Raw genomic sequence first — 24,054 nt, forward strand, 5'->3', positions numbered from 1 at the left:
ACAGATAATATTCTCATAAGAGATTGAGGATTAATGTCCAAACTGAAAACTTCCACCATGATACATGGCTTTGGTTGGCGGCCCAATGTTCTTCTCTAACAATATGCATACTCAAACCATTTAATCATGATAAATCACCCTTACTTCAGACAAGACGAACATGCTTAGCAACTCACATGATATTCAACAAAGGTGTAAAAAGTTGATGGCGTCCCCAGAAACATGGTTACCGCTCAACAAGCAACTTATAAGAACTAAGATACATAGCAACGTATTCATCACCACAATAGTTTTTAAGCTACTTTCCCATGAGCTATGTATTGTAAAGACAAATGAATGAAATTTTAAAGGTAGCACGCAAGCAATTTACTTTGGAATGGCAGAAAAATACCACATATAGGTAGTTATGGTGGACACAAATGGCGTGGGTTTTGGCTCAAGGTGTTTGGATGCACGAGAAGCATTTCCTCTCAGTACAAGGCTTTTGGCTAGCAAGGTTGTTTGAAGCAAACACAAGTATGAACAGATACAACAAAACTTACACAAGAACATATTGCAAGCATTATAAGACTCTACACTGTCTTCCTTGTTGTTCAAACACTTTTACCAGAAAATATCTAGACCTTAGAGAGACCAATCATGCAAACCAAATTTCAACAAGCTCTACGGTAGTTCTCCACTAATAGATTTAAACTACATGATGCAAGAGCTTAAACATGATCTATGAGAGCTCAAAACAATTGCCAAGTATCAAATTATTCAAGACCATATGAAGCATTTTCTGATTCCAACCAAATAGCAATTAACGAAGCAATTTTCAGCCTTCGCCATGAACATTAAAGCAAAACTAAGAACACAAGTGTTCAATATGAAAAAGCGGAGCGTGTCTCTCTCCAATACAAGGATTGTTGGGATCCAAATTTATTCAAACCAAAACAAAAATAAAAGCAAACAGACGCTCCAAGTAAAGAACATAAGATGTGACGGAATAAAAATATAGTTTCACTAGAAGTGACCTGATAAGTTGTCGATGAAGAAGGGGATGCATTGGGCATCCCCAAGCTTAGATGCTTGAGTCTTCTTGAAATATGCAGGGATGAACCACGGGGGCATCCCCAAGCTTAGACTTTTCACTCTTCTTCATCATATTATATCATCCTCTTCTCTTGACCCTTGAAAACTTCCTCCACACCAAACTTAAAGCAAACTCATTAGAGGGTTAGTGCATAATAAAAATTCACATGTTCAGAGAGGACACAATCATTCTTAACACTTCTGGACATTACCCAAGGCTAGTGGAAGTTAATGGAACAAAGAAATCCACTCAACACAGTAAAAGAGGCAATGCGAAATAAAAGGCAGAATCTGTCAAAACAGAACAGTCCGTAAAGACGAATTTTTATGAGGCACTTAACTTGCTCAGATGAAAAAACTCATAACTAATGAAAGTTGCGTACATATCTGAGGATCACGCATGAAAATTGGCAGATTTTTTTGATTCTTATACAGAGAGATCTACTCAAATTCGTGACAGATAGAAATCTGTTTCTGCGCAGCAATCCAAATCTAGTATCAACTTTACTATTAGAGACTTTACTTGGCACAACAATATGATAAGGAGAGGTTGCTACAGTAGTAACAACTTCCAAGACTCAACAAACAGTAGTAAAAACATACATGGGTTATCTCCCAAGAAGTGCTTTTCTTTAACGCCTTTCAGCTAGGCGCAGAAAGTGCAAATCAAGTATTATCAAGAGAAGAAGCATCAACATCATAATTTTCCTTACAAACACAACTTGTCGCAGAGGGTACCTTAGATGCTTCATTATCTAAATTTCCCATGGTGGTACTAAGGGTTTTATCAATTTTTGTCCTATAATAATTCTTTGGTTTAGGCACCTTAGAGACATACATGAATTTTTGCTCTTTACCCACATAAGCTTTCTCCTTAAACTTAAGAGAAGAAAAAGTTGAACCCAAGGTTCCCATAGCTTCTTCAAGTTCACTAATCCTATTGGTTTGATTATCATGGATAGCACAAGTTTCTAGGATAGCAATTCTTTCATTAATTCCTCCTAGGGATTTATCAAGTTTATCAGTATTATCAAGTAATATTCCCAATTTAGTCTCAACACTTGGAAGATTTTTGTCTATGGCTTCCAACTTTTTCATGATATCCTCAAGAGAGATTTCAATTTTAGCTTCATTAACAGGTGGTATTTCAACTAGACTCTCAATGATGCAACTAGCTTCTAAAGCAGGAGTAACTAGGAAATTACCTCCCGAAAGAGTATCAAGGACATACCTATTCCAACTAGATATACCAACATAAAAGTTCCTAAGAAGGATAATAGTGGAGTGTTTCTTAATGCACCTATGATGAGCATTACTAATTCGGTACCAAGCATCTTTAAAACTTTCTCCACCTTGTTGCTTAAAAGAACAAACTTCAACTTCAGGATTACTCATTTTAGCAATAGTAAAATTGAACTAAGCAAACAGAATAAAATAAAGTAAAAACAAGTAACTAAATTTTTTGTGTTTTTTAATATAAGGAAAGCAAACAAAACAGAAAATAAAATAAAGGAAGTAACTAATTTTTTTGTGTTTTTAATTTAAGAAAGCAAACAAGACAGAAAATAAAATAAAATAAAGCAAGACAATAAACAAAGTAAAGAGATTGGATGTGAGAGACTCCCCTTGCAGCGTGTCTTGATCTCCCCGGCAACGGCGCCAGAAAAAGAGTTGCTGTGCGTGTAGGCAACAACTTCCTTATGACGGTAAAGCACACGTCCGTTGGGAACACCAAGAGGAAGGTATGATGAGCACAGCAGCAAGTTTTCCCTCAGAAAGAAACCAAGATTTATCGAACCAGTAGGAGATGAAGGCCACGTGAAGGTTGTTGGTGGAGGAGTGTAGTGTGGCGCAACACCAGTGATTCCGGCGCCAACGTGGAACCTGCACAACGCAATCAAAATACTTTGCCCCAACTTAACAGTGAGGTTGTCAATCTCACCGGCTTGCTGAAAACAAAGGATTAAACGTATGGTGTGGAGAATGATGTTTGTTTGCGAAGAACAACAAAGAACAGAGATTGCAGTAGATTGTATTTCAGATGTAAAAGAAATGGACTGGGGTCCACAGTTCACTAGTGGTGTCTCTCCAATAAGATAAATAACATGCTGGGTGAACAAATTACAGGTGGGCAATTGACAAAATAGAGATTCATACACATATCATGATGACTACTATGAGATTTAATCAGGGCATTACGACAAAGAACATAGTCCGCCATCCAGCATGCATATATGCCTAAAAAGTCCACCTTCAGGTTAGCATCCTCACCCCCTCCAGTATTAAGTTGCAAACAACAGACAATTGCATTAAGTATGGTGCGTAATGTAATCAACACAAATATCCTTAGACAAAGCAATGATGTTTTATCCCTAGTGGCAACAGCACATCCACAACCTTAGAACTTTCTGTCACATCGTCCTGCATTCAATGGAGGCATGAACCCACTATCGAGCATAAATACTCCCTGTTGGAGTTACAAGTATCAACTTGGCCAGAGCCTCTACTAGCAACGGAGAGCATGCAAGAACATAAATAGCACATATATGATAGATCAATAATCAACTTGACATAGTATTCAATATTCATCGGATCCCACCAAACACAACATGTAGCATTACAAATAGATGATCTTGATCATGATAGGCAGCTCACAAGATCTAAACATGATAGCACAAGAGGAGAAGACAACCATCTAGCTACTGCTATGGACCCATAGTCCAAGGATGAACTACTCACGCATCAGTCCGGAGGCGGGCATGGTGATGTAGAGCCCTCCGGTGATGATTCCCCTCTCCGGCAGGGTGCCGGAGGCGATCTCCTGAATCCCCCGAGATGGGATTGGCGGCTGCGGCGTCACAGTAACTTTTCTCGTATCGTGGCTCTCGGTACTAGGGTTTTCACGATGGAGGGATTAAGTAGGCGAAGGGGCAGCGCAGGGGGGTGCCCGAGGGGCCCACACCATATGGCGGCGCGGCCAGGGGTGGGGCCGCGCCGGCCTATGGGGTGGCCGCCTCGTCTCCCCTCTTCGTCTCCTCTTCGGACTTCTGGAAGGCTCCGTGCAAAATAAGACCGTGGGCTTTTGTTTCGTCCAATTCCGAGAATATTTCCTGTGTAGGATTTCTGAAACCAAAAACAGCAGAAAACAGGAACTGCGCTTCGGCATCTTGTTAATAGGTTAGTGCCGGAAAATGCATCAAAACATTATAAAGTGTGAACAAAACATGTAGGTATTGTCATAAAACTAGCATGGAACATAAGAAATTATAGATACGTTGGAGACGTATCAAGCATCCCCAAGCTTAGTTCCTACTCGCCCTCGAGTAGGTAAACGATAACAACAATAATTTCTGAAGTGACATGCTACCAACACAATCTTGATCAACATTATTGTAAAGCATATGAGATGAATGAAGTGATTCGAAGCAATAGTTGCTAACAAAAAGATAATGACTAAACAACTAAATCATATAGCAAAAACTTTTCATGAATAGTACTTTCAAGACAAGCATCAAAAAGACTTGCATAAGAGCTAACTCATAAAGCAATAGATTAAAAATAAGAGGTTTCGAAGCAACACAAAGGATGATTAAGTTTTAGCAATTGCTTTCAACTTGTAACATGTATATCTCATGGATAATTGTCAACATAAAGTAATATAACAAGTGCAATAAGTAAACATGTAAGAATCAATGCACACAGTTAACACAGGTGTTTTCTTCTAAGATAGAAAGAAGTAGGTAAACTGACTCAACATAAAGTAAAAGAAAGGCCCTTCGCAGAGGGAAGCATGGATTACTCATGTGCTAGAGCTTTTTATTTTGAAAACATAGAAACAATTTTGTCAACGGTAGTAATAATTCATATGTGTTATGCATAAAACCTCTTATAAGTTGCAAGCCTCATGCATCGAATACCAATAGTGCTCGCACCTTGTCCTAATTAGCTCGGATTTCCATGGATTATCATTGCATTACATATGTTTCAACCAAGTGTGACAAAGGGGTACCTCTATGCCGCCTGTACAAAGGTCCAAGGAGATAAATCGCTTTTGATTTCTCAGTTTTGATAGATCTCAACTTGAGGACATCTATACCGGGACAACATAGAAAACAGATAATGGACTCCTCTTTAATGCTTAAGCATTCAACAACAGATAATATTCTCATAAGAGATTGAGGATTAATGTCCAAACTGAAAACTTCCACCATGATACATGGCTTTGGTTGGCTGGGTGAACAAATTACAGGTGGACAATTGACAAAATAGAGATTCATACACATATCATGATGACTACTATGAGATTTACTTAGGGCATTACGACAAAGAACATAGACCGCAATCCAGCATGCATCTATGCGTAAAAAGTCCACCTTCAGGTTAGCATCCGCACCCCTTCCAGTATTTGAAGGAGATATGCCCTAGAGGCAATAATAAAGTGGTTATTGTTTATATCTTTATGTTTATGATAAATGTTTATATATCATGCTATAATTGTATTAACCGAAACATTAGTACATGTGTGATATGTAGACAAACAAGAAGTCCCTAGTATGCCTCTTAAACTAGCTTGTTGATTAATGGATGATTAGTTTCATAATCATGAACATTGGATGTTATTAATAACAAGGTTATGTCATTGTATGAATGATATAATGGACACACCCAATTAAGCGTAGCATAAGATCTCGTCATTAAGTTATTTGCTATAAGCTTTCGATACATAGTTACCTAGTCCTTATGACCATGAGATCATGTAAATCACTTATACCGGAAAGGTACTTTGATTACACCAAACACCACTGCGTAAATGGGTGGTTATAAAGGTGGGATTAAGTATCCGGAAAGTATGAGTTGAGGCATATGGATCAACAGTGGGATTTGTCCATCCCGATGACGGATAGATATACTCTGGGCCCTCTCAGTGGAATGTCGTCTAATGTCTTGCAAGCATATGAATGAGTTCATAAGAGACCACATACCACGGTACGAGTAAAGAGTACTTGTCAGGAGACGAGGTAGAACAAGGTATAGAGTGATACCGAAGATCAAACCTCGGACAAGTAAAATATCGCGAGACAAAGGGAATTGGTATTGTATGTGAATGGTTCATTCGATCACTAAAGTCATCGTTGAATATGTGGGAGCCATTATGGATCTCCAGATCCCGTTATTGGTTATTGGTCGGAGTGAGTACTCAACCATGTTCGCATAGTTCACGAACCGTAGGGTGACACACTTAAAGTTGGATGTTGAAATGGTAGTACTTGAATATGGAATGGAGTTCGAATATTTGTTCGGAGTCCCGGATAAGATCCCGGACATCACGAGGAGTTCCGGAATGGTCCGGAGAATAAGATTCATATATAGGATGTCATTTTATGTGTATTAAAATGTCGCGGAAGGTTCTATGGAAGGTTCTAGAAAAATCCGGAAGAAACCACCAAGGAAGGTGGAGTCCACATGGGACTCCACCTCCATGGCCGGCCAACCCTAGTGGGGAGGAGTCCCAAGTGGACTCCCCCTTAGGGGGCCGGCCACCCCTCCATATGGGAGGTGGAACTCCCACCTTTGGTGGGAGTCCTAGCTTGGCTAGGTTTCCCCCTCTTATGGAAGGTTTTTGGTTCGGGTCTTATTCGAAGACTTGGACACCAACACTTGGGGATCCACCTATATAATGAGGGGCCAAGGGAGGGGGCCGGCCACCCTAAGACCACAAGTTGGCCGCCCCATTGAAGTGGCCGGCCACCCCCTCCCAAACCCTAGCCGCCCCCCTCTCCTCCATATCTCCCGCGTAGCTTTAGCGAAGCTCCGCCGGAGTTCTCCACCACCACCGACACCACGCCGTCGTGCTGTCGGATTCAAGAGGAGCTACTACTTCCGCTGCCCGCTGGAACGGGAGGTGGACATCGTCTTCATCAACAACCGAACGTGTGACCGAGTACGGAGGTGCTGCCCGTTCGTGGCGCCGGAACCGATCGTGATCAAGATCTTCTACGCGCTTTTGCAAGCGGCAAGTGAACATCTACCGCAGCAACAAGAGCCTCCTCTTGTAGGCTTTGGAATCTCTTCAAGGGTGAGACTCGATAATCCCCTCGTTGCTACCGTCTTCTAGATTGCATCTTGGCTTGGATTTCGTGTTCGCGGTAGGAAATTTTTTGTTTTCTATGCAACGTTTTCCTACAGTGGTATCAGAGCCGTGTCTATGCATAGATGGTTGCACGAGTAGAACACAATGGTTTGTGGGCGTTGATGCTCTTGTTATCTTTAGTTTGAGTACTTTGTATCTTTGTGGCATAGTGGGATGAAGCGGCTCGGACTAATTTTACATGACCGCGTTCATGAGACTTGTTCCTCGTTCAACATGCAACTTGTATTGCATAAGAGGCTTTGCGGGTGTCTGTCTCTCCTACTATAGTGAAGATTCAATTTACTCTTCTATTGAAAACATTAGTATCAACGTTGTGGTTCATGTTTGTAGGTAGATTAGATCTCTCTCGAAAACCCTAAACCACGTAAAATATGCAAACCAAATTAGAGACGTCTAACTTGTTTTTGCAGGGTTTGGTGATGTGATATGGCCATAATGTGATGATGAATATGTATGAGATGATCATTATTGTATTGTGGCAACCGACAGGAGCCTTATGGTTGTCTTTAAATTTCATGTTGAGTAGTATTTCAAAGTAGTTGTAATAGTTGCTACATGGAGGACAATCATGAAGACGGCGCCATTGACCTTGACGTTACGCCAACGATGATGGAGATCATGCCCGAAGATGATGGAGATCATGTCCGTGTTTTGGAGATGAAGATCAAAGGCACAAAGACAAAAGGGCCATATCATATCACATATGAACTGCATGTGATGTTAATCCTTTTATGCCTCTTATTTTGCTTAGATCGCGACGGTAGCATTATAAGATGATCCCTCACTAAAATCTCAAGATAATAAAGTGTTCATCCTTAGTAGCACCGTTACCAAGTCTTGTCGTTTCGAAGCATCTCGTGATGATCGGGTGTGATAGATTCAATAAGTACATACAACGGGTGCAAGACAGTTTTGCACATGCGGATACTAAGGTGGCCTTGACGAGCCTAGCATGTACAGACATGGTCTCGGAACACGTGATACCGAAAGGTAGAGCATGAATCATATGGTTGATATGATGAACACTTTGAGTGTTCGCCATTGAAATCACACTTTTTCTCGTGATGATCGGGTTTAGGTGCGGTGGATTTGGTTCGTGTGATCACTAAGACAATGCGAGGGATATTGTTTTGAGTGGGAGTTCACCTAGTTTTTTAATTATGTTGAATTAAAATTTGAACTCAATTTGTCATAAACTTAGTCTAAACTATTGCAAATATATGTTGTAGAGATGGCGTCCTCAATCAATTTTAATCAGTTCCTAGAGAAAGAGAAACTTAAGAGCAACGGTAGCAACTTCACCGACTGGTTCCGTCATGTGAGGATCTTCCTCTCTGGCGGAAATCTACAATTTGTGCTTGATGCACCGCTAGGTTAACCTATTGCAGAAACTGAAACCGATGAAGTAAAAGCTGTTTACGCAACTCGGAAAACTCGGTACTCTCAAGTTCAGTGTGCCATCCTGTGCAGTCTGGAATCCGATCTTCAAAAACGTTTTGAGCACCACGATCCTCATGAGTTGATGAATGAGCTGAAAGCTATATTCGAGACTCATGCGGCCGTGGAATGCTATGAAGCATCGAAATATTTCTTCAGCTGCATGATGGAAGAAGGCAGCTCCGTTAGTGAGCACATGCTCGCCATGACCGGGCATGCGAAGAAACTCAGTGACTTGGGAATAGTGATTCCTAACAGACTGGGGATTAATCGTGTCCTTCAATCACTGCCACCAAGTTACAAGAACTTCGTGATGAACTACAATATGCAGAACATGAACAAGGAGTTACCTGAACTCTTTGGCATGCTAAAAGCTGCTGAGATTGAGATCAAGAAAGAGCACCAAGTGTTGATGGTCAACAAGACCACCAGTTTCAAGAAACAGGGCAAGTCTAAGGGAAAATTCAAGAAGGGTGGCAAGAAAGCTGCCACGCCTCCTATGAAACCTAAGAACGGCCCTAAGCCTGATGCTGAGTGCTATTACTGCAAGGAGAAGGGACACTGGAAGCGTAATTGCTCCAAGTATCTGGCTGATCTGAAGAGCGGCCTTGTCAAGAAGAAGAAAGAAGGTATATCTGATATACATGTTATAGATGTTCATTTCACTGGTTCTCGTTCTAGTACCTGGGTATTTGATACTGGTTCGGTTGCTCATATTTGTAACTCGAAACAGGAACTAAAGAATAAACGACAACTGCTGAAAGATGAAGTGACGATGCGCGTTGGAAATGGATCCAAGGTCAATGTGATCGCAGTCGGCACACTTCCTCTACATCTACCTTTGGGATTAGTTTTAAGCCTAAATAATTGCTATTATGTACCTGCGTTAAGCATGAACATTATATCTGGATCTTGTTTAATGCAAGACGGTTATTCATTCAAGTCTGAGAATAATGGTTGTTCTATTTTTATGAATAATATCTTTTATGGTCGAGCACCACAAAAGAATGGCTTATTTCTATTAGATCTCGATAGTAGTGATACGCATATACATAACATTGATGCTAAGTGAATTAAATTGAATGATAATTCTACTTATATGTGGCACTTGCTGCCTTGGTCATATTGGAGTGAAACGCATGAAGAAACTCCATACTGATGGATTACTTGAATCACTTGACTTTGAGTCACTTGATAGATGCGAAGCATGTCTAATGGGAAAAATGACAAAGACTCCATTTTCTAGTATGATGGAGCGAGCTACTGACTTATTAGAAATCATACATACCGATGTATGTGGACCAATGAGCGTAGCATCGCGCGGTGGTTATCGTTATGTTCTAACCTTCACAGATGATCTGAGTAGATATGGGTATATCTATTTCATGAAACATAAATCCGAAACTTTCGAGAAGTTTAAGGAATTTCAAAGTGAAGTAGAAAATCAACGTAACAAGAAGATTAAATTTCTACGATCTGATCGTGGAGGTGAATATCTGAGTTATGAATTTGGCATGCATTTAAAGAAATGCGGAATACTTTCACAATTGACACCGCCGGGAACACCTCAACGTAACGGTGTGTCCGAACGTCGTAATTGAACTCTCTTAGATATGGTTCGTAGTATGATGTCTCTTACTGAAATGCCGTTATCATTTTGGAGTTATGCATTAGAGACAGCCGCATTCACTTTAAATAGAGCACCATCAAAATCCGTAGAAACGACACCGTATGAATTATGGTTTAATAAGAAACCTAAGCTGTCGTTCCTGAAAGTTTGGGGTTGCGAAGCCTATGTAAAGAAGTTACAACCGGACAAGCTAGAACCCAAAGCGGAGAAATGCGTCTTCATAGGATACCCTAAGGAAACTATAGGGTACACTTTCTATCACAGATCCGAAGGCAAAATCTTTGTTGCTAAGAACGGAACCTTTCTTGAGAAAGAATTTCTCACTAAAGAAGTGACTGGAAGAAAAGTAGAACTCGATGAGATTGATGAATCTATACTCGTTGATCAGAGTAGCGCGATGCAGAAGTTGTACTGCATCGCCTACACCGGCAACAGAGGAAGCTAATGATAATGATCATGAAACTTCGAACGTGGAAACTACTGAACCTCGCAGATCGACAAGGGAACGTACCACTCCTGATTGGTATGATCCTTGTCTAAATGTCATGATTGTGGATAACAATGATGAGGACCCTGCGACGTATGAAGAAGCGATGATGAGCCCAGATTCCAACAAATGGCAAGAAGCCATGAAATCCGAAATGGGATCCATGTATGATAACAAAGTATGGACTTTGGTAGACTTACCTGATAGCCGAAAGGCTGTCGAAAATAAATGGATCTTCAAGAGAAAAACAGATGCTGATGGTAATATTACTGTCTATAAAGCTCGACTTGTCGCAAAGGGTTTCCGACAAATTCAAGGAGTTGACTACGATGAGACATTCTCACCTGTAGCGAAGCTAAAATCTGTGAGGATTTTGTTAGCAATAGCTGCATTTTTCGATTATGAGATTTGGCGTATGGATGTCAAAACGGCGTTCCTTAATGGAGACATTGAGGAAGAGTTGTATATGGTACAACCCAAAGGTTTTGTTGATCCTAAAAATGCTGACAAAGTATGCAAACTTCAGCGTTCAATCTATGGACTGAAGCAAGCATCAAGAAGTTGGAACCGACGCTTTGATAAGGTGATCAAAGACTTCGGGTTTATACTGATGTCATGGAGAGGCCTGTATTTACAAGAAAGTGAGTGGGGCTCTGTAGCATTCCCGATATTATATGTAGATGACATATTATTGATCGGGAATGATATAGAACTATTAAGCAGTGTTAAAGGTTATTTGAATAATAGTTTTTCAATGAAAGACCTTGGTGAAGCATCGTATATATTAGGCATCAAGATTTATAGAGATAGATCAAGACGCCTAATAGGGCTATCAAAGAGTACATATCTGGACAAGATTCTAAAGAAGTTTAGAATGGACGAAAGTAAGAAAGGGTTCTTACCTATGTTACCAGGCAAGGTATTGAGTAAGACTCAAGGACCGGCTACGCAGAAGAAAGAGAAAGGATGAGTAATATCCCCTATGCCTCGGGCAGTAGGATCTATCATGTATGCCATGCTATGTACTAGACCAGATATAGCACATGCCGTTAGTTTGACTAGCAGATATCAAAGTGATCCAGGAATGGAACACTCGGACAGCGGTCAAGAATATCCCGAAGTACTTGAAAAGAACTAAGGATATGTTTCTTTGTTATGGAGGTGACCAAGAGCTCGTTGTAAACGGTTACACCGATGCAAGTTGGAACACCGATCCCGATGACTCTAAGTCACAATGCAGGTACGTGTTTATATTGAATGGTGCTGCAGCAAGCCGGGGCAAGCTCGAAGCAGTGCACGGTGGCGAAGTCTTCAACAGAATCAGAGTACATAGCAGCTTCAGAGGCTTCATCAGAAGCGGTATGGATGAAGAGGTTCATTGTAGAGCTCGGTGTGGTTCCTAGTGCATTGGACCCATTAATCATTTACTGTGATAACATGGGTGCCATCGCCAATGCACAAGAGCCAAGGTCACACAAGAGGCTGAAGCATATCAAGCTGCGTTACCACTCGATTCGCAAGTACATCGAAGATGGAGAAGTAAAGATTTGCAAAGTACACACTGATCTGAATGTAGCAGATCCGTTGACTAAAGCTCTCCCTAGGGCAAAGCATGACCAACACCAGAATGCCATGGGTGTTAGGTATATTACAATGTAATCTAGATTATTGACTCTAGTGCAAGTGGGAGACTGAAGGAGATATGCCCTAGAGGCAATAATAAAGTGGTTATTGTTTATATCTTTATGTTTATGATAAATGTTTATATATCATGCTATAATTGTATTAACCGAAACATTAGTACATTTGTGATATGTAGACAAACAAGAAGTCCCTAGTATGCCTCTTAAACTAGCTTGTTGATTAATGGATGATTAGTTTCATAATCATGAACATTGGATGTTATTAATAACAAGGTTATGTCATTGTATGAATGATATAATGGACACACCCAATTAAGCGTAGCATAAGATCTCGTCATTAAGTTATTTGCTATAAGCTTTCGATACATAGTTACCTAGTCCTTATGACCATGAGATCATGTTAATCACTTATACCGGAAAGGTACTTTGATTACACCAAACACCACTGCGTAAATGGGTGGTTATAAAGGTGGGATTAAGTATCCGGAAAGTATGAGTTGAGGCATATGGATCAACAGTGGGATTTGTCCATCCCGATGACGGATAGATATACTCTGGGCCCTCTCGGTGGAATGTCGTCTAATGTCTTGCAAGCATATGAATGAGTTCATAAGAGACCACATACCACGGTACGAGTAAAGAGTACTTGTCAGGAGACGAGGTAGAACAAGGTATAGAGTGATACCGAAGATCAAACCTCGGACAAGTAAAATATCGCGAGACAAAGGGAATTGGTATTGTATGTGAATGGTTCATTCGATCACTAAAGTCATCGTTGAATATGTGGGAGCCATTATGGATCTCCAGATCCTGTTATTGGTTATTGGTCGGAGTGAGTACTCAACCATGTCCGCATAGTTCACGAACCGTAGGGTGACACACTTAAAGTTGGATGTTGAAATGGTAGTACTTGAATATGGAATGGAGTTCGAATATTTGTTCGGAGTCCCGGATAAGATCCCGGACATCACGAGGAGTTCCGGAATGGTCCGGAGAATAAGATTTATATATAGGATGTCATTTTATGTGTATTAAAATGTCGCGGAAGGTTCTATGGAAGGTTCTAGAAGAATCCGGAAGAAACCACCAAGGAAGGTGGAGTCCACATGGGACTCCACCTCCATGGCCGGCCAACCCTAGTGGGGAGGAGTCCCAAGTGGACTCCCCCTTAGGGGGCCGGCCACCCCTCCATATGGGAGGTGGAACTCCCACCTTTGGTGGGAGTCCTAGCTTGGCTAGGTTTCCCCCTCTTATGGAAGGTTTTTGGTTCGGGTCTTATTCGAAGACTTGGACACCAACACTTGGGGATCCACCTATATAATGAGGGGCCAAGGGAGGGGGCCGGCCACCCTAAGACCACAAGTTGGCCGCCCCATTGAAGTGGCCGGCCACCCCCTCCCAAACCCTAGCCGCCCCCCTCTCCTCCATATCTCCCGCGTAGCTTTAGCGAAGCTCCGCCGGAGTTCTCCACCACCACCGACACCACGCCGTCGTGCTGTCGGATTCAAGAGGAGCTACTACTTCCGCTGCCCGCTGGAACGGGAGGTGGACGTCGTCTTCATCAACAACCGAACGTGTGACCGAGTACGGAGGTGCTGCCCGTTCGTGGCGCCGGAACCGATCGTGATCAAGATCTTCTACGCGCTTTTGCAAGCGGCAAGTGAACGTCTACCGCAGCAACAAGAGCCTCCTCTTGTAGGCTTTGGAATCTCTTCAAGGGTGAGACTCGATAATCCCCTCGTTGCTACCGTCTTCTAGATTGCATCTTGGCTTGGATTTCGTGTTCGCGGTAGGAAATTTTTTGTTTTCTATGCAACGTTTTCCTACAGTATTAAGTTGCAAACAACAGACAAATGCATTAAGTACTGTGCATAATGTAAACAATATAAATATCCTTAGACAAAGCATTGATGTTTTATCCCTAGTGGCAACAGCACATCCACAACCTTAGGGGTTGCTGTCACCCCCCTAGATTCAATGGAGACATGAACCCACTATCTAGCATAAATACTCCCTCTTGGAGTCACAAGTATCAACTTGGCCAGAGCCTCTACTAGCAACGGAGAGCATGCAAGAACATAAATAACATATATGATAGATCAATAATCAACTTGACATAGTATTCAATATTCATCGGATCCCAACAAACACAACATGTAGCATTACAAATAGATAATCCTGATCTTGATAGGCAGCTCAGAAGATCTAAACATGATAGCACAAGAGGAGAAGACAACCATCTAGCTACTGCTATGGACCCGTAGTCCAAGGATGAACTACTCACACATCAGTCCGGAGGCGGGCATGGTGATGTAGAGCCCTCCGGTGATGATTCCCCTCTCCGGCAGGGTGCCGAAGGCGATCTTCTGAACCCCCCGAGATGGGGTTGATGGCGGCGGCGTCTCTGGAACTTTTTCCGTATCGTGGCTCTCGGTACTAGGGTTTTCGCGACGGAGGAAATAAATAGGCGAAGGGGCAGTGTAGGGGGGCGCCCGAGGGGCCCACACCATATGGCGGCGCGGCCAGAGGTGGGGCCGCGCCGCCCTATGGGGTGGCCGCCTCGTGGCCCTTCTCCGTCTCCTCTTCGGTGTTCTGGAAAGCTCCGTGGAAAATAACCGTGGGCTTTTGTTTCGTCCAATTCCGAGAATATTTGTAAACTAACTTTTCTGAAACCAAAAACAGCAGAAAACAGGAACTGGCACTGCGGCATCTTGTTAATAGGTTTGTCCCGGAAAATGCATAAAAACATTATAAAGTATGACTAAAACATGTTGGTATTGTCATAAAACTAGCATGGAACATAAGAAATTATAGATACGTTGGAGACGTATCAGTCCTCAAGGACGACCCACACGGCATCCAGAGCCTGCCGGACATGTTCGCCGACTTCGTCGACGGCGACGAGCCGGGCTCGCTGCATCTGTGAAAGGCTGCCTGCGGTTGCTGCCGGTGGATTGTGGACGTGATCTACGACACGCGCGGCAAGATGTACCTCCACATCGGCTGGGAGAAGTTCGCGCGCCACCACCACCTCGAAGCCGGCTTCGTGCTCATGTTCTCCTACCTTGGCGAGGGGGACATGAGCGTCAAGGTGTTCGACGAGACGCGCTGCCGCCGTCACTACCACGGCGACAGCGTCGAGGAGGACGACGACTGAGTGTTGTTTCTTCGCAGCAAAAATAGGCATGGAGGTTTCAGGTTGTTCTTCCTCGAAAGAACCAACAGGGCACCGTCAACAGCTGGATTTTCAGTTTGGGTGACTGAGAGTGCCTGAGTTCTTTCTTGGCAGCGAACACACGAAATTTTTGATGCCAACACTAGTTAGGTTTAGTTATTTTACAATGTTTTATATTTGTGTCAACCATGGTTCAAACTATGTATTAGTTTGTGGAAAACCATGTTTCAAATTATATCTTAGTGTAAACCACGTTTTCAATTATGTATTACTTTGTGGAATGTTTCTTCTCTTTATTGAAATAAAAATAAAAAAAATAAAAAAGAGAGTATTTAATGTTTGGGGACCCGCGTCCCCAAAACGCGGCACGAACGAAACACGTTTCGAAACGCTCGATCCGACGTCGTTTATGGGACGATTTGGGACACGCGACTGCAGAAGGTGTCTTCATGCCGCCCGCAGGCTACATCGTTATTTCCAAGAGCACCCCACCAGAGAACCGGCGGCGTGCGCAACCAACACCCTTTGTTTCAACAAGGAGTTGAAGCAACAGAGAGTCGACACGAAGTCATAGCATGGCTACATGTTGATTCACACTCAAACGTGCAAGGCTGAAGAGGGCTAGATTTTGTTTACCAACCAGTGATCTATGTTTTGAGCGACAAATAAATTAGACATGTAAAATAGCATGAAGCAAATATAAAAGATGTTTTTTATTTGCCGGCAATGAAAACACCCCTACAAAATTTAGCCACGGGCTATAATGAAAAGGATTTTACAGATGTTATCACTGAAGACATTCCTTCGCTCAATTCATCATCATCAATGAGGCTCCAGCGATACTTCTATTTTGATCATCGTATCTATACTATTATATTGGAATTGGTCGTAGGTCATACAACGCGTTTGGTGAAGGAGATTGGAAACATCCGGAACGTTAATCTGCATCCGTCTCACGTACCCAGTCCGATGCATTTTCTTATTTTGTTAGCACAATCAAATCAAATTCGAAGAAAATGTTTTTGCTTTTGTGGGATCAATCAAATCATCTCTTTCCTTATTTTGTTAGCACAATCAAACTCTCTCTTTCCTATTTAGTTAGAATCACCGTATGTCACCCATATAATTTAGGTAAATACTACACATCTGAGTCCGATGGCAAACAAACCGTCGGACCTCTGCGATGTCGTCCATCCTATCAAACGTTTTGCAACAAATCTTTCCCTGCATGTTTCTTGACCCATAAGAGCATCTCCAGCCGCGTCCCCCAAAGCAATTTGGGGCGCGCCGGACCAAAAATCTGTTCCAGCCGCGTTCCCCAAAGCCCATTTTTGTTCGGCGCGGCCCGATACGGTGTCCGGCGCCCCGAGCCCGTCCCCGTCCCACAGGGGACGCTCCGGGCACGCCGGACACAACGAAAAGCGCGGCGAACCGACGCGGGGCCGACCCGTCAGAGACACAGGGAAAATTCGTCTCCCACTCCCGCCAAATCCCGCCTCTCCCGCCAAATCGCGCCTATCCCGCTGCGCATTTCTGGCCTCCCAACACATATCCCGCCGCCGATTCATTTCTCCTATCCTGCCGATTTCTTTCTCCCTCCCGCCGTCCACCCGCCGCCGCTACCCTCTCCCCATGGCGTCGCCGACAGCCCCCAAAAAGATGGCCAAGAAAGCGGCCAAGAAGCCGCCGGGCAATGGGACGAAAGGGGCGAAAGCGCCGTTCGCGAAGCCGCGGAAGGCGCCGGCTGCGAAGAAGAAGCCGGAAGGATGGACGAGAAATGGCGGTTGACGCGCTTGTCGCTGTCCAAGGGGAAGGACGCCATTGATCTGGACGCGTCGCTGGCAACTTCGACAGGGCGTCCTACTGGCAACAAGGCTGCCAAGGCCGCCTTGGCCGACGCTGCGTCGTGTGAGAAGACGCAGGCGTCGATCACGAAATGCATCGCCGACGTCTCCTCGACCTTTCTCTCCCGCGACAAGAAGGCCGACGAAAGGTAGGCCGAGCTGCTCAAGAGGCAAGAGGAGAAGTTGGAGCTCAAGAAACGCAGGGACGACATGTCCCTGCTGAGAATGTCGACATAGCTAGGGAATGTCTCCCCGGACGCGAGCGGCGCACAACTTCTTCAAAGGCCAGATCCTCGACGACATCGAAGCCAAAATAGCGGCGGCCGACGCTGCCGCCGACGCGGCGGCCCTGGCAGCGGCAGCGCAGCAAGAGCCGGCTGACGCGTCTTCTACTGCTACACATGCGTCGGCCTCTGCGTTGGCGACGGAGCAGACAGAGCATGCACAGCACCGGGCAGATCGCGACGAGGTCATCGTGATCGACGGGCCTGCGTCGACTCAGGATACGTCGCCGTCGCCAACCTCTTCTTCTAATTAGGATGCACCACCGGTCTGTAATATGATCGCGCGCCCAGTACTTTGATCGCCGCTACTCTGATCGCGACGATTCGGCGGGAACGATCTCTTTTGACTTTTGAATGCAACTATTTGAATTTCTGATTGGGGGACGCGTTTGGGGGACGCGGCTGGGGAGCGACGTCCCCAAACGCCCCCAAACGCGGCACGAACAAAACACGTCCCCCAAACGTTCCGGCGCGATTTAGGGGACGCTTTGGGGACGCGACTGGAGATGCTCTTAAACCATGTGTGTCAAACACCCTGACTTGATATATCAGGAGGGAGATTGAGATGGAGAAGAGTATATCGGGAACGAACTGTTTTCACCAATCCCATCCCTGTGAGCTGTGAGGCTGTGAAGTAATCCTCACCTAAACACAGAAAAACTCTCCTGCCAAACGAGGCCTAAGGGCATCTCCAACCGCGCGACCTAAACGGACGCGCTGGGCCATCCGTTTTGGGCCGTTTGGGTCGCCGCCCGGACACGCGGACAGCGCCCCGCGTCCGCGTGTCCGTTTGGGTCGCGCGCTGCGCCCAACGCGCGGACGCATCGCAAATTGGAGAAACACGAAAACAAAATGAAAATGGCAAATTTAAACGATATTTGATTAAACATATGCCCTATTTTGGGCAAATTTAGTACATAGCCCTATTTTAGGTAAATAAAACTAACAAAAGAAGCCCCTATATGGGCTTTTAAATTTAAACTAAAATATAAACAGAAAATAAAAAACCCTCTAGGGTTTGGTCGGCGGCGCGGTGGCTGCCGGTACGCCGCCTAGCCCCTGTGGGCGTCGTCGGCGACGTCGTCGAGGTCCCCGGGCGGCGAGGCACTGTTGTGGCTCGACCGGGCCGGGGACTCCGGCCAGGGAGACCACAGGGCCTCCTTCCACGGCGAGTGGGGGTCCGGAGCCACCCGCGCCGCCTGGAGGCGCTGCTGCCTCTCGCCGCCGGCGGCGTCGGCCTCTGGCGCCGCCTCCTCCGGCGGCACCTCTCCTCCCGGCGGCGCCGGCCGTCGTCGGCGCGGCGCCTGGCCTCCTCCCGCCGCGCCGCCTCCTCCTCCTCCCGTCGCGCCTGGAGGGCCTGGGCGTAGAGCTCCCAGCCCTCCGCGTCCTCCACCTCCCGCCGCGCCACCTTCTCCATTTCGGAGGTGCGAATGGCCGCATGGAGTTGCGGCCATTTCGCCTCCTCCTCCGCCGCCGAGATGATGAGGGCGGCGCGGAGGTCCGGGTCCTCCTCCGAGGACTCGGGCTTGGGCTCGAGCAGGCCGGCGGCGGCGGTTGCGGCAATGCCGCGCGCCGCGGCGGCTCTCCGATGTGGAGGCCGCCTCGGTTTCCGCACGATGGCCGCAGCCGGCGGACGACGCCGGCCGGCTGCTCGCCTCGTCGTCGTTGGCTCCGGCGAAAACTCGCCGGGGCCATGGCGGCGGTTTCATTGCGGGAGTGGAGTGGGACTGGAGTGGAGGGCTAGATCCCCTCCAGTCCCCATTTAATAGACTCCCTTGGTCACCGACGGGTGGGCCCAAGGGAGACGAGGCGACCAGCGCGCGGACGCGAGCGGACGGCGCGTGCCATCCGCGGCCACGCAAACCTAGCCCAGATTTGGGCCGGGTTTGCGTCGTTCCGGACGCCGCGGCCGTCCACTTTTGCTGTGCGTCCCCGCATTGGGCCGGGTTTTTGTCCGTTTCGACCCATCCGGACGCGCGGGCGCGGGATGGGTCGCCCGGTTGGAGATGCCCTAATGGCGCAGCCGGCCCTCGAGGAAATCTTGCTCCGCCTTCCCACGGCCGCCGATCTAGCCCGCGCCTCCATGGCCTGCATCTCCTTCCGCCGCGTCATCACCGGCCACCCCTTCCTCCGCCGATTCCGCATCCTCCACCCGCCGCCTCTCCTCGGATTCCTGTGCGGCAACCTTATCCCGGCCCAGCCTCCCCACCCTTCCGCCGCCGCCGCAGCCACCTTTGCCAACACCGACTTCTCCTGCTCCTTCCTCCCCCCGTCCATCGACCGCTGGTGTCTCCGCGACGGCCGCGCCCTTTTCTCCCCCGCCCTCGAGGGATACAGCGACGACTACAACCCCCGCGACCTGGTCAGGGAATTCGCCGTCTGCGACCCCCTGCACCGGCGCTACCTGCCATCCCCGACGATAAGTCCATCTGCCGGACATCGTGGAATGCGAGCCCTTCCTTGCTCCTCCCGACCAAGGTGAGCACGCCTCGTCGTTCAGAGTGATGTGCCTAGTGCGGTACACAGCCAGCCTTGTCCTCTTGGTCTTCTCTTCCAGCGCCGGACAATGGCTCGCTGGCCCAGTTACATTTGACATGTTCCGAGGCTGGGCGTCACAGCGCTACTACGCCCATGGATGCTTCTGTTGGGGGATTTTTCGGGCCGACAAGTTGCTGCTGCTTGACACGCGCAGGATGCACTTCTCTGCTATCGACCTCCCGCCTGCACCTGGCCGTGCGATGCGAGATATGGCCATCGTGGAGACAGGAGAAGGGATGTTTTGGGATGTTTACCATCTCTGATCAAATCAAATATGGTGAATCCCATCTCTTGTATGAGGTGCAGCGTACTAAGGATGGGAATGGCGCGGGACAGTGGCAATTCAAGTCTGTAATCTCTTTGCCAGCAAATTACCGCTATGGCATCATGGGTGTAGCTCCTATATGGGTATCCAAAAGACGATAGAGAAATAGTAGACTACTTTTCACTGAATCTCCAGACTTTCAAGATCGAATGGTTCTTTCAGACTGGTAACTATATTATGCTTGGCGATCTTTATGCTGATTTTCCACCGCCCTTGTCCCCGCCAACTATTTGAAGGGGTAAGCTTGCCCTCGATAATTAATTAATTAATTATTATGCTTGCATAGGACATTGCAACTTGTTTCAGGTGCTAGTTTTTTTAGGTAAGTTTGCATTATCAATGTGGGTTTGCTAGATTGCTAGCCTCTCTAGAGGGAAAGAAACTCTCACGACGACGATGCATATCAACGATAGTTAGCACGAGTAAGAGGGCCATCTGCAGCGCAGATAGATTATCGAGCAAAGTGGAGGCACCCTTTATTTCTTGCGTTTCTCAGTTTGAAAAAAAGAGATCGGGAGCTCTTTTTAAATGATTAGAAATTACTACAGTTTTGGGAATACTGAGGTATTAAATATTTAAAACTGCAGTGTTTGAGCCAAACGCCTCAATTTTTTAAAACCGAAGTATTTATAGAAACTGCGGTATTCGTTGAATACTTCGCTACCGAACAGGCTGTGATAACATATATGAATTCAGATGCCGTGGTAATGTTTATGCCCAATAAATTTCTGGTACTGAACTGCAAATACAGGTTTAGTTGTCCAGATAACTTCAAAAACATGTTCGTGCAGTTTTGCATTTCGATCAAATTGGACGTACATATTTTTCAGCATAATGACTTTTACTGACCCTTGGAAAGTATATATTTGTACCAGTAGTCATGAAATAGATTGTATTATGGTGAGTTAAATCCTCATTCCCATTTAGTATTTCAGTTCAGCATGTTTCTTCTTATAAAAAAGAGAGGCTTGCAGTTCAATACTTTCTTTTATGGTGTCATATATGACAAGCCTTTCACATTAGTAGGAATATAGGCAGAAACTTCTCCAGATTGAGTCTCAACTATTGGTAAAGCGGTCATACTTCCCTCTATTTTTTCGAGAAAACGCAAAAGAATTTGCGTTTCATTGCATTGAAAAGGAAGGCAACAGGTTACAACCTCCAGAGAGGAGGGACACACACACAAACACACGCACACACACGACCGTCCTCACAAAGTGACTACAACTAGGTGAGGAGGTGCCTCTAACTTCAAAACGTAACACCAAAGGGCTTCGTCTAGCCTAGCCTCCAGCCATGAATGGCGAGGTGTCGAGACTCGGAGCAACAGGGCTGTGCCACAACCAATTGCAAACACCTCGAAGGACAAATGCAGCTCCAGCACAGCCGAGGCCAACGTACCTCGCACCCATAAATGCCTAGAGAGTTGGCAGGTGGAAGGCAGGACCTGGCTGGGACTAGTGTAGCAGTCGTCGGGGAGTGTCGTTGCCGGTGTAGTGCACCCCTGAGTCCAGCACCCAGTGCGGCGGACATGCCAAAGAAACATACTTCCCTCTATAACCAGGACTTCTCCAAGAATATGCTGATTGCAAGGACTGGCAAGTGTGATGCCATGTTTCGCCAACCTATAATTAGTTATCCTTTTTTTTCTTTTCTTATGATGCTCCTGGCTTTAAGACCCTTTCTCTAGAAAAACAGCTTTATTAATTGGCTCATATTGTCATTTTAGTTTTGCTTGAATCTAAGTATTAGGAAAGAATGGCGGCAGGGCACTGCAGGATTGGGAAGAACATGGTAGGCTGTAAGCATACTACAATTCGTAATATCCGATTGCATCTGATACACAATTTGAACTACCTGGCTAGTTGGCAGTTCTTTGCAGCTTGTCACTGATTGGATTGATGCAAAAAATTACTAGAGAGAATAAGATAGTACTGTGATAGATGCCAAGTGGGGGCATCAAATTATTATTTATTTTGGCTACAGTGGCAATAGGTCCCACATGTAAGAGTAAGGGTGTGACCTCACTACCAACTCAATTTTTTTTATAGTAGGAGAGATTGGGAACTCACTACATTGATTTACATTAATTTCTTCAGTTAACTCAGAATACCTTTTTCTCTAAAAAAATATCAGCTCTATTAATTGGCTCATGTTGTCATTTTAGGTTTACTTGAATTGAATCTAAGAATAGCAAAATGATACATGGGAAAAATGTGGATAACACGCATTGCCATGCTGAACTTGTGCATGGCCCTCAAAGTTTTAAATAGCCGGCTATAGCCTGCCTATAGCCTTTTGGGTGCCGCTACGGTTATGCCATTTATAGGCTAAATGAGAAAATACCGCTAATAGCCAGCTATAGCCCTATTTATCCCCTAATTAGCCTCTAATTTAGCCACTAAACCTCTTGTATCTTGAATTTCTCTTTTCTTTTCTTTTTTAATTCTTGTTTTCTGAATTTGCGCTCAATATGATTAGATAAAACTTGTGAGTTGAATAACTGAATACTTGTTTGCCTTAAATAGTTGAATAAGTTGTATCACCTATTGTATTTGAGTCATAGTTTTCCTCTTTTTTTGTTGGTAAAATATGACTGAAATATTCCATTTTTTTTGAAAAAACGCTAAATGAAATAGCCCGCTATAGCCTTTCATAGCCTCCAAAAATGTCGTGGCTAAATGAGATAGCTGACTATTTTAAACTATGATGACCCTTCAGTTCCATCATTTTGTTTTGTTTTTCTGATGGTGCATTAATTTTTAATAAGAGTATTTAATCATTCTACTATTTGAGAAGACTGACATTAAAATTCTTTCTATGCAGTTATCGATGATGAACACAAAACCTTGATATGATTGCTGCTGATTTATCACATCGGACTCTGACACAAGAATGTCACCACAGCAACCTTAAGAATGTTATGATCGGTGGCTTTTGTTCTGCAAGGAGCGTGATTAAGCTAACAAGTCATATTCTCGAGAAAGCGCCAGTCTTATATTGGACACCACTGAAGGTCTTTTTAGGTTCCTTCCAATAAAACTGGCGAATGCCTTCCCAGGACTAAATACACTACCTGGGAAGCCAACAAAGCAACCCTGGCAATCGAAAAGATACATCAAGTGGAACTTCCCTCTACAATTGACTTGGAAGTTGTGAAGCCTTGCAGCTCATGCGTTGCGCGCGTTAATGGATTGTAGACATATTAGCTGATTGTGATAATAAGTGCCCAATGTTTAATTATGTGCAGTAGATGTGTTAGGAATACTTCTGTTCCTCTGACAACATACTAGGAGATAGAGGGGCAACACTATACTTTGTGTCCTTTCTTTTTTTGCTTCAGAACATTATCGGTGCTGTGTTGATCTTTACAAGTTTGACCTTGTGCAAGTTGCCAGATTCTCCTTGTGAATTCGAAGGCAATGATATGTTCTGGATTATGATTATTTAACATGGTTTCGCTTAA

The 24,054-nt window shown here is 45.0% G+C and overlaps 1 protein-coding gene across 2 annotated transcripts; it reads left to right on the forward strand.

Moving 5' to 3' along the window:
- Positions 1 to 19,702: 19,702 nt before the first annotated feature.
- Positions 19,703 to 24,054, forward strand: LOC127301963 (uncharacterized). Of its 2 annotated transcripts, XR_011745511.1 has the most exons (3): positions 19,703 to 20,203; positions 20,330 to 20,826; positions 23,415 to 24,054. XR_011745511.1 is itself a non-coding variant. In XM_051332274.1 (2 exons), exons 1-2 carry the CDS (start codon positions 19,713 to 19,715, stop codon positions 23,422 to 23,424), a joined length of 501 nt encoding a protein of 166 aa, XP_051188234.1. In that variant the 5' UTR covers positions 19,703 to 19,712; the 3' UTR covers positions 23,425 to 24,054. The 2 variants fall into 2 exon arrangements, 1 of the variants encoding a protein (XP_051188234.1); XM_051332274.1 differs by lacking the exon at positions 20,330 to 20,826.

This window comes from Lolium perenne, chromosome 5, assembly GCF_019359855.2.
Source record: "Lolium perenne isolate Kyuss_39 chromosome 5, Kyuss_2.0, whole genome shotgun sequence".
Lineage (NCBI taxonomy): Eukaryota > Viridiplantae > Streptophyta > Magnoliopsida > Poales > Poaceae > Lolium > Lolium perenne.

Bases quoted from the DNA above. Each gene is read 5' to 3' on its own strand.
- LOC127301963 (XM_051332274.1), top strand. From the start codon at position 19,713: ATGGGTCGCCCGGTTGGAGATGCCCTAATGGCGCAGCCGGCCCTCGAG.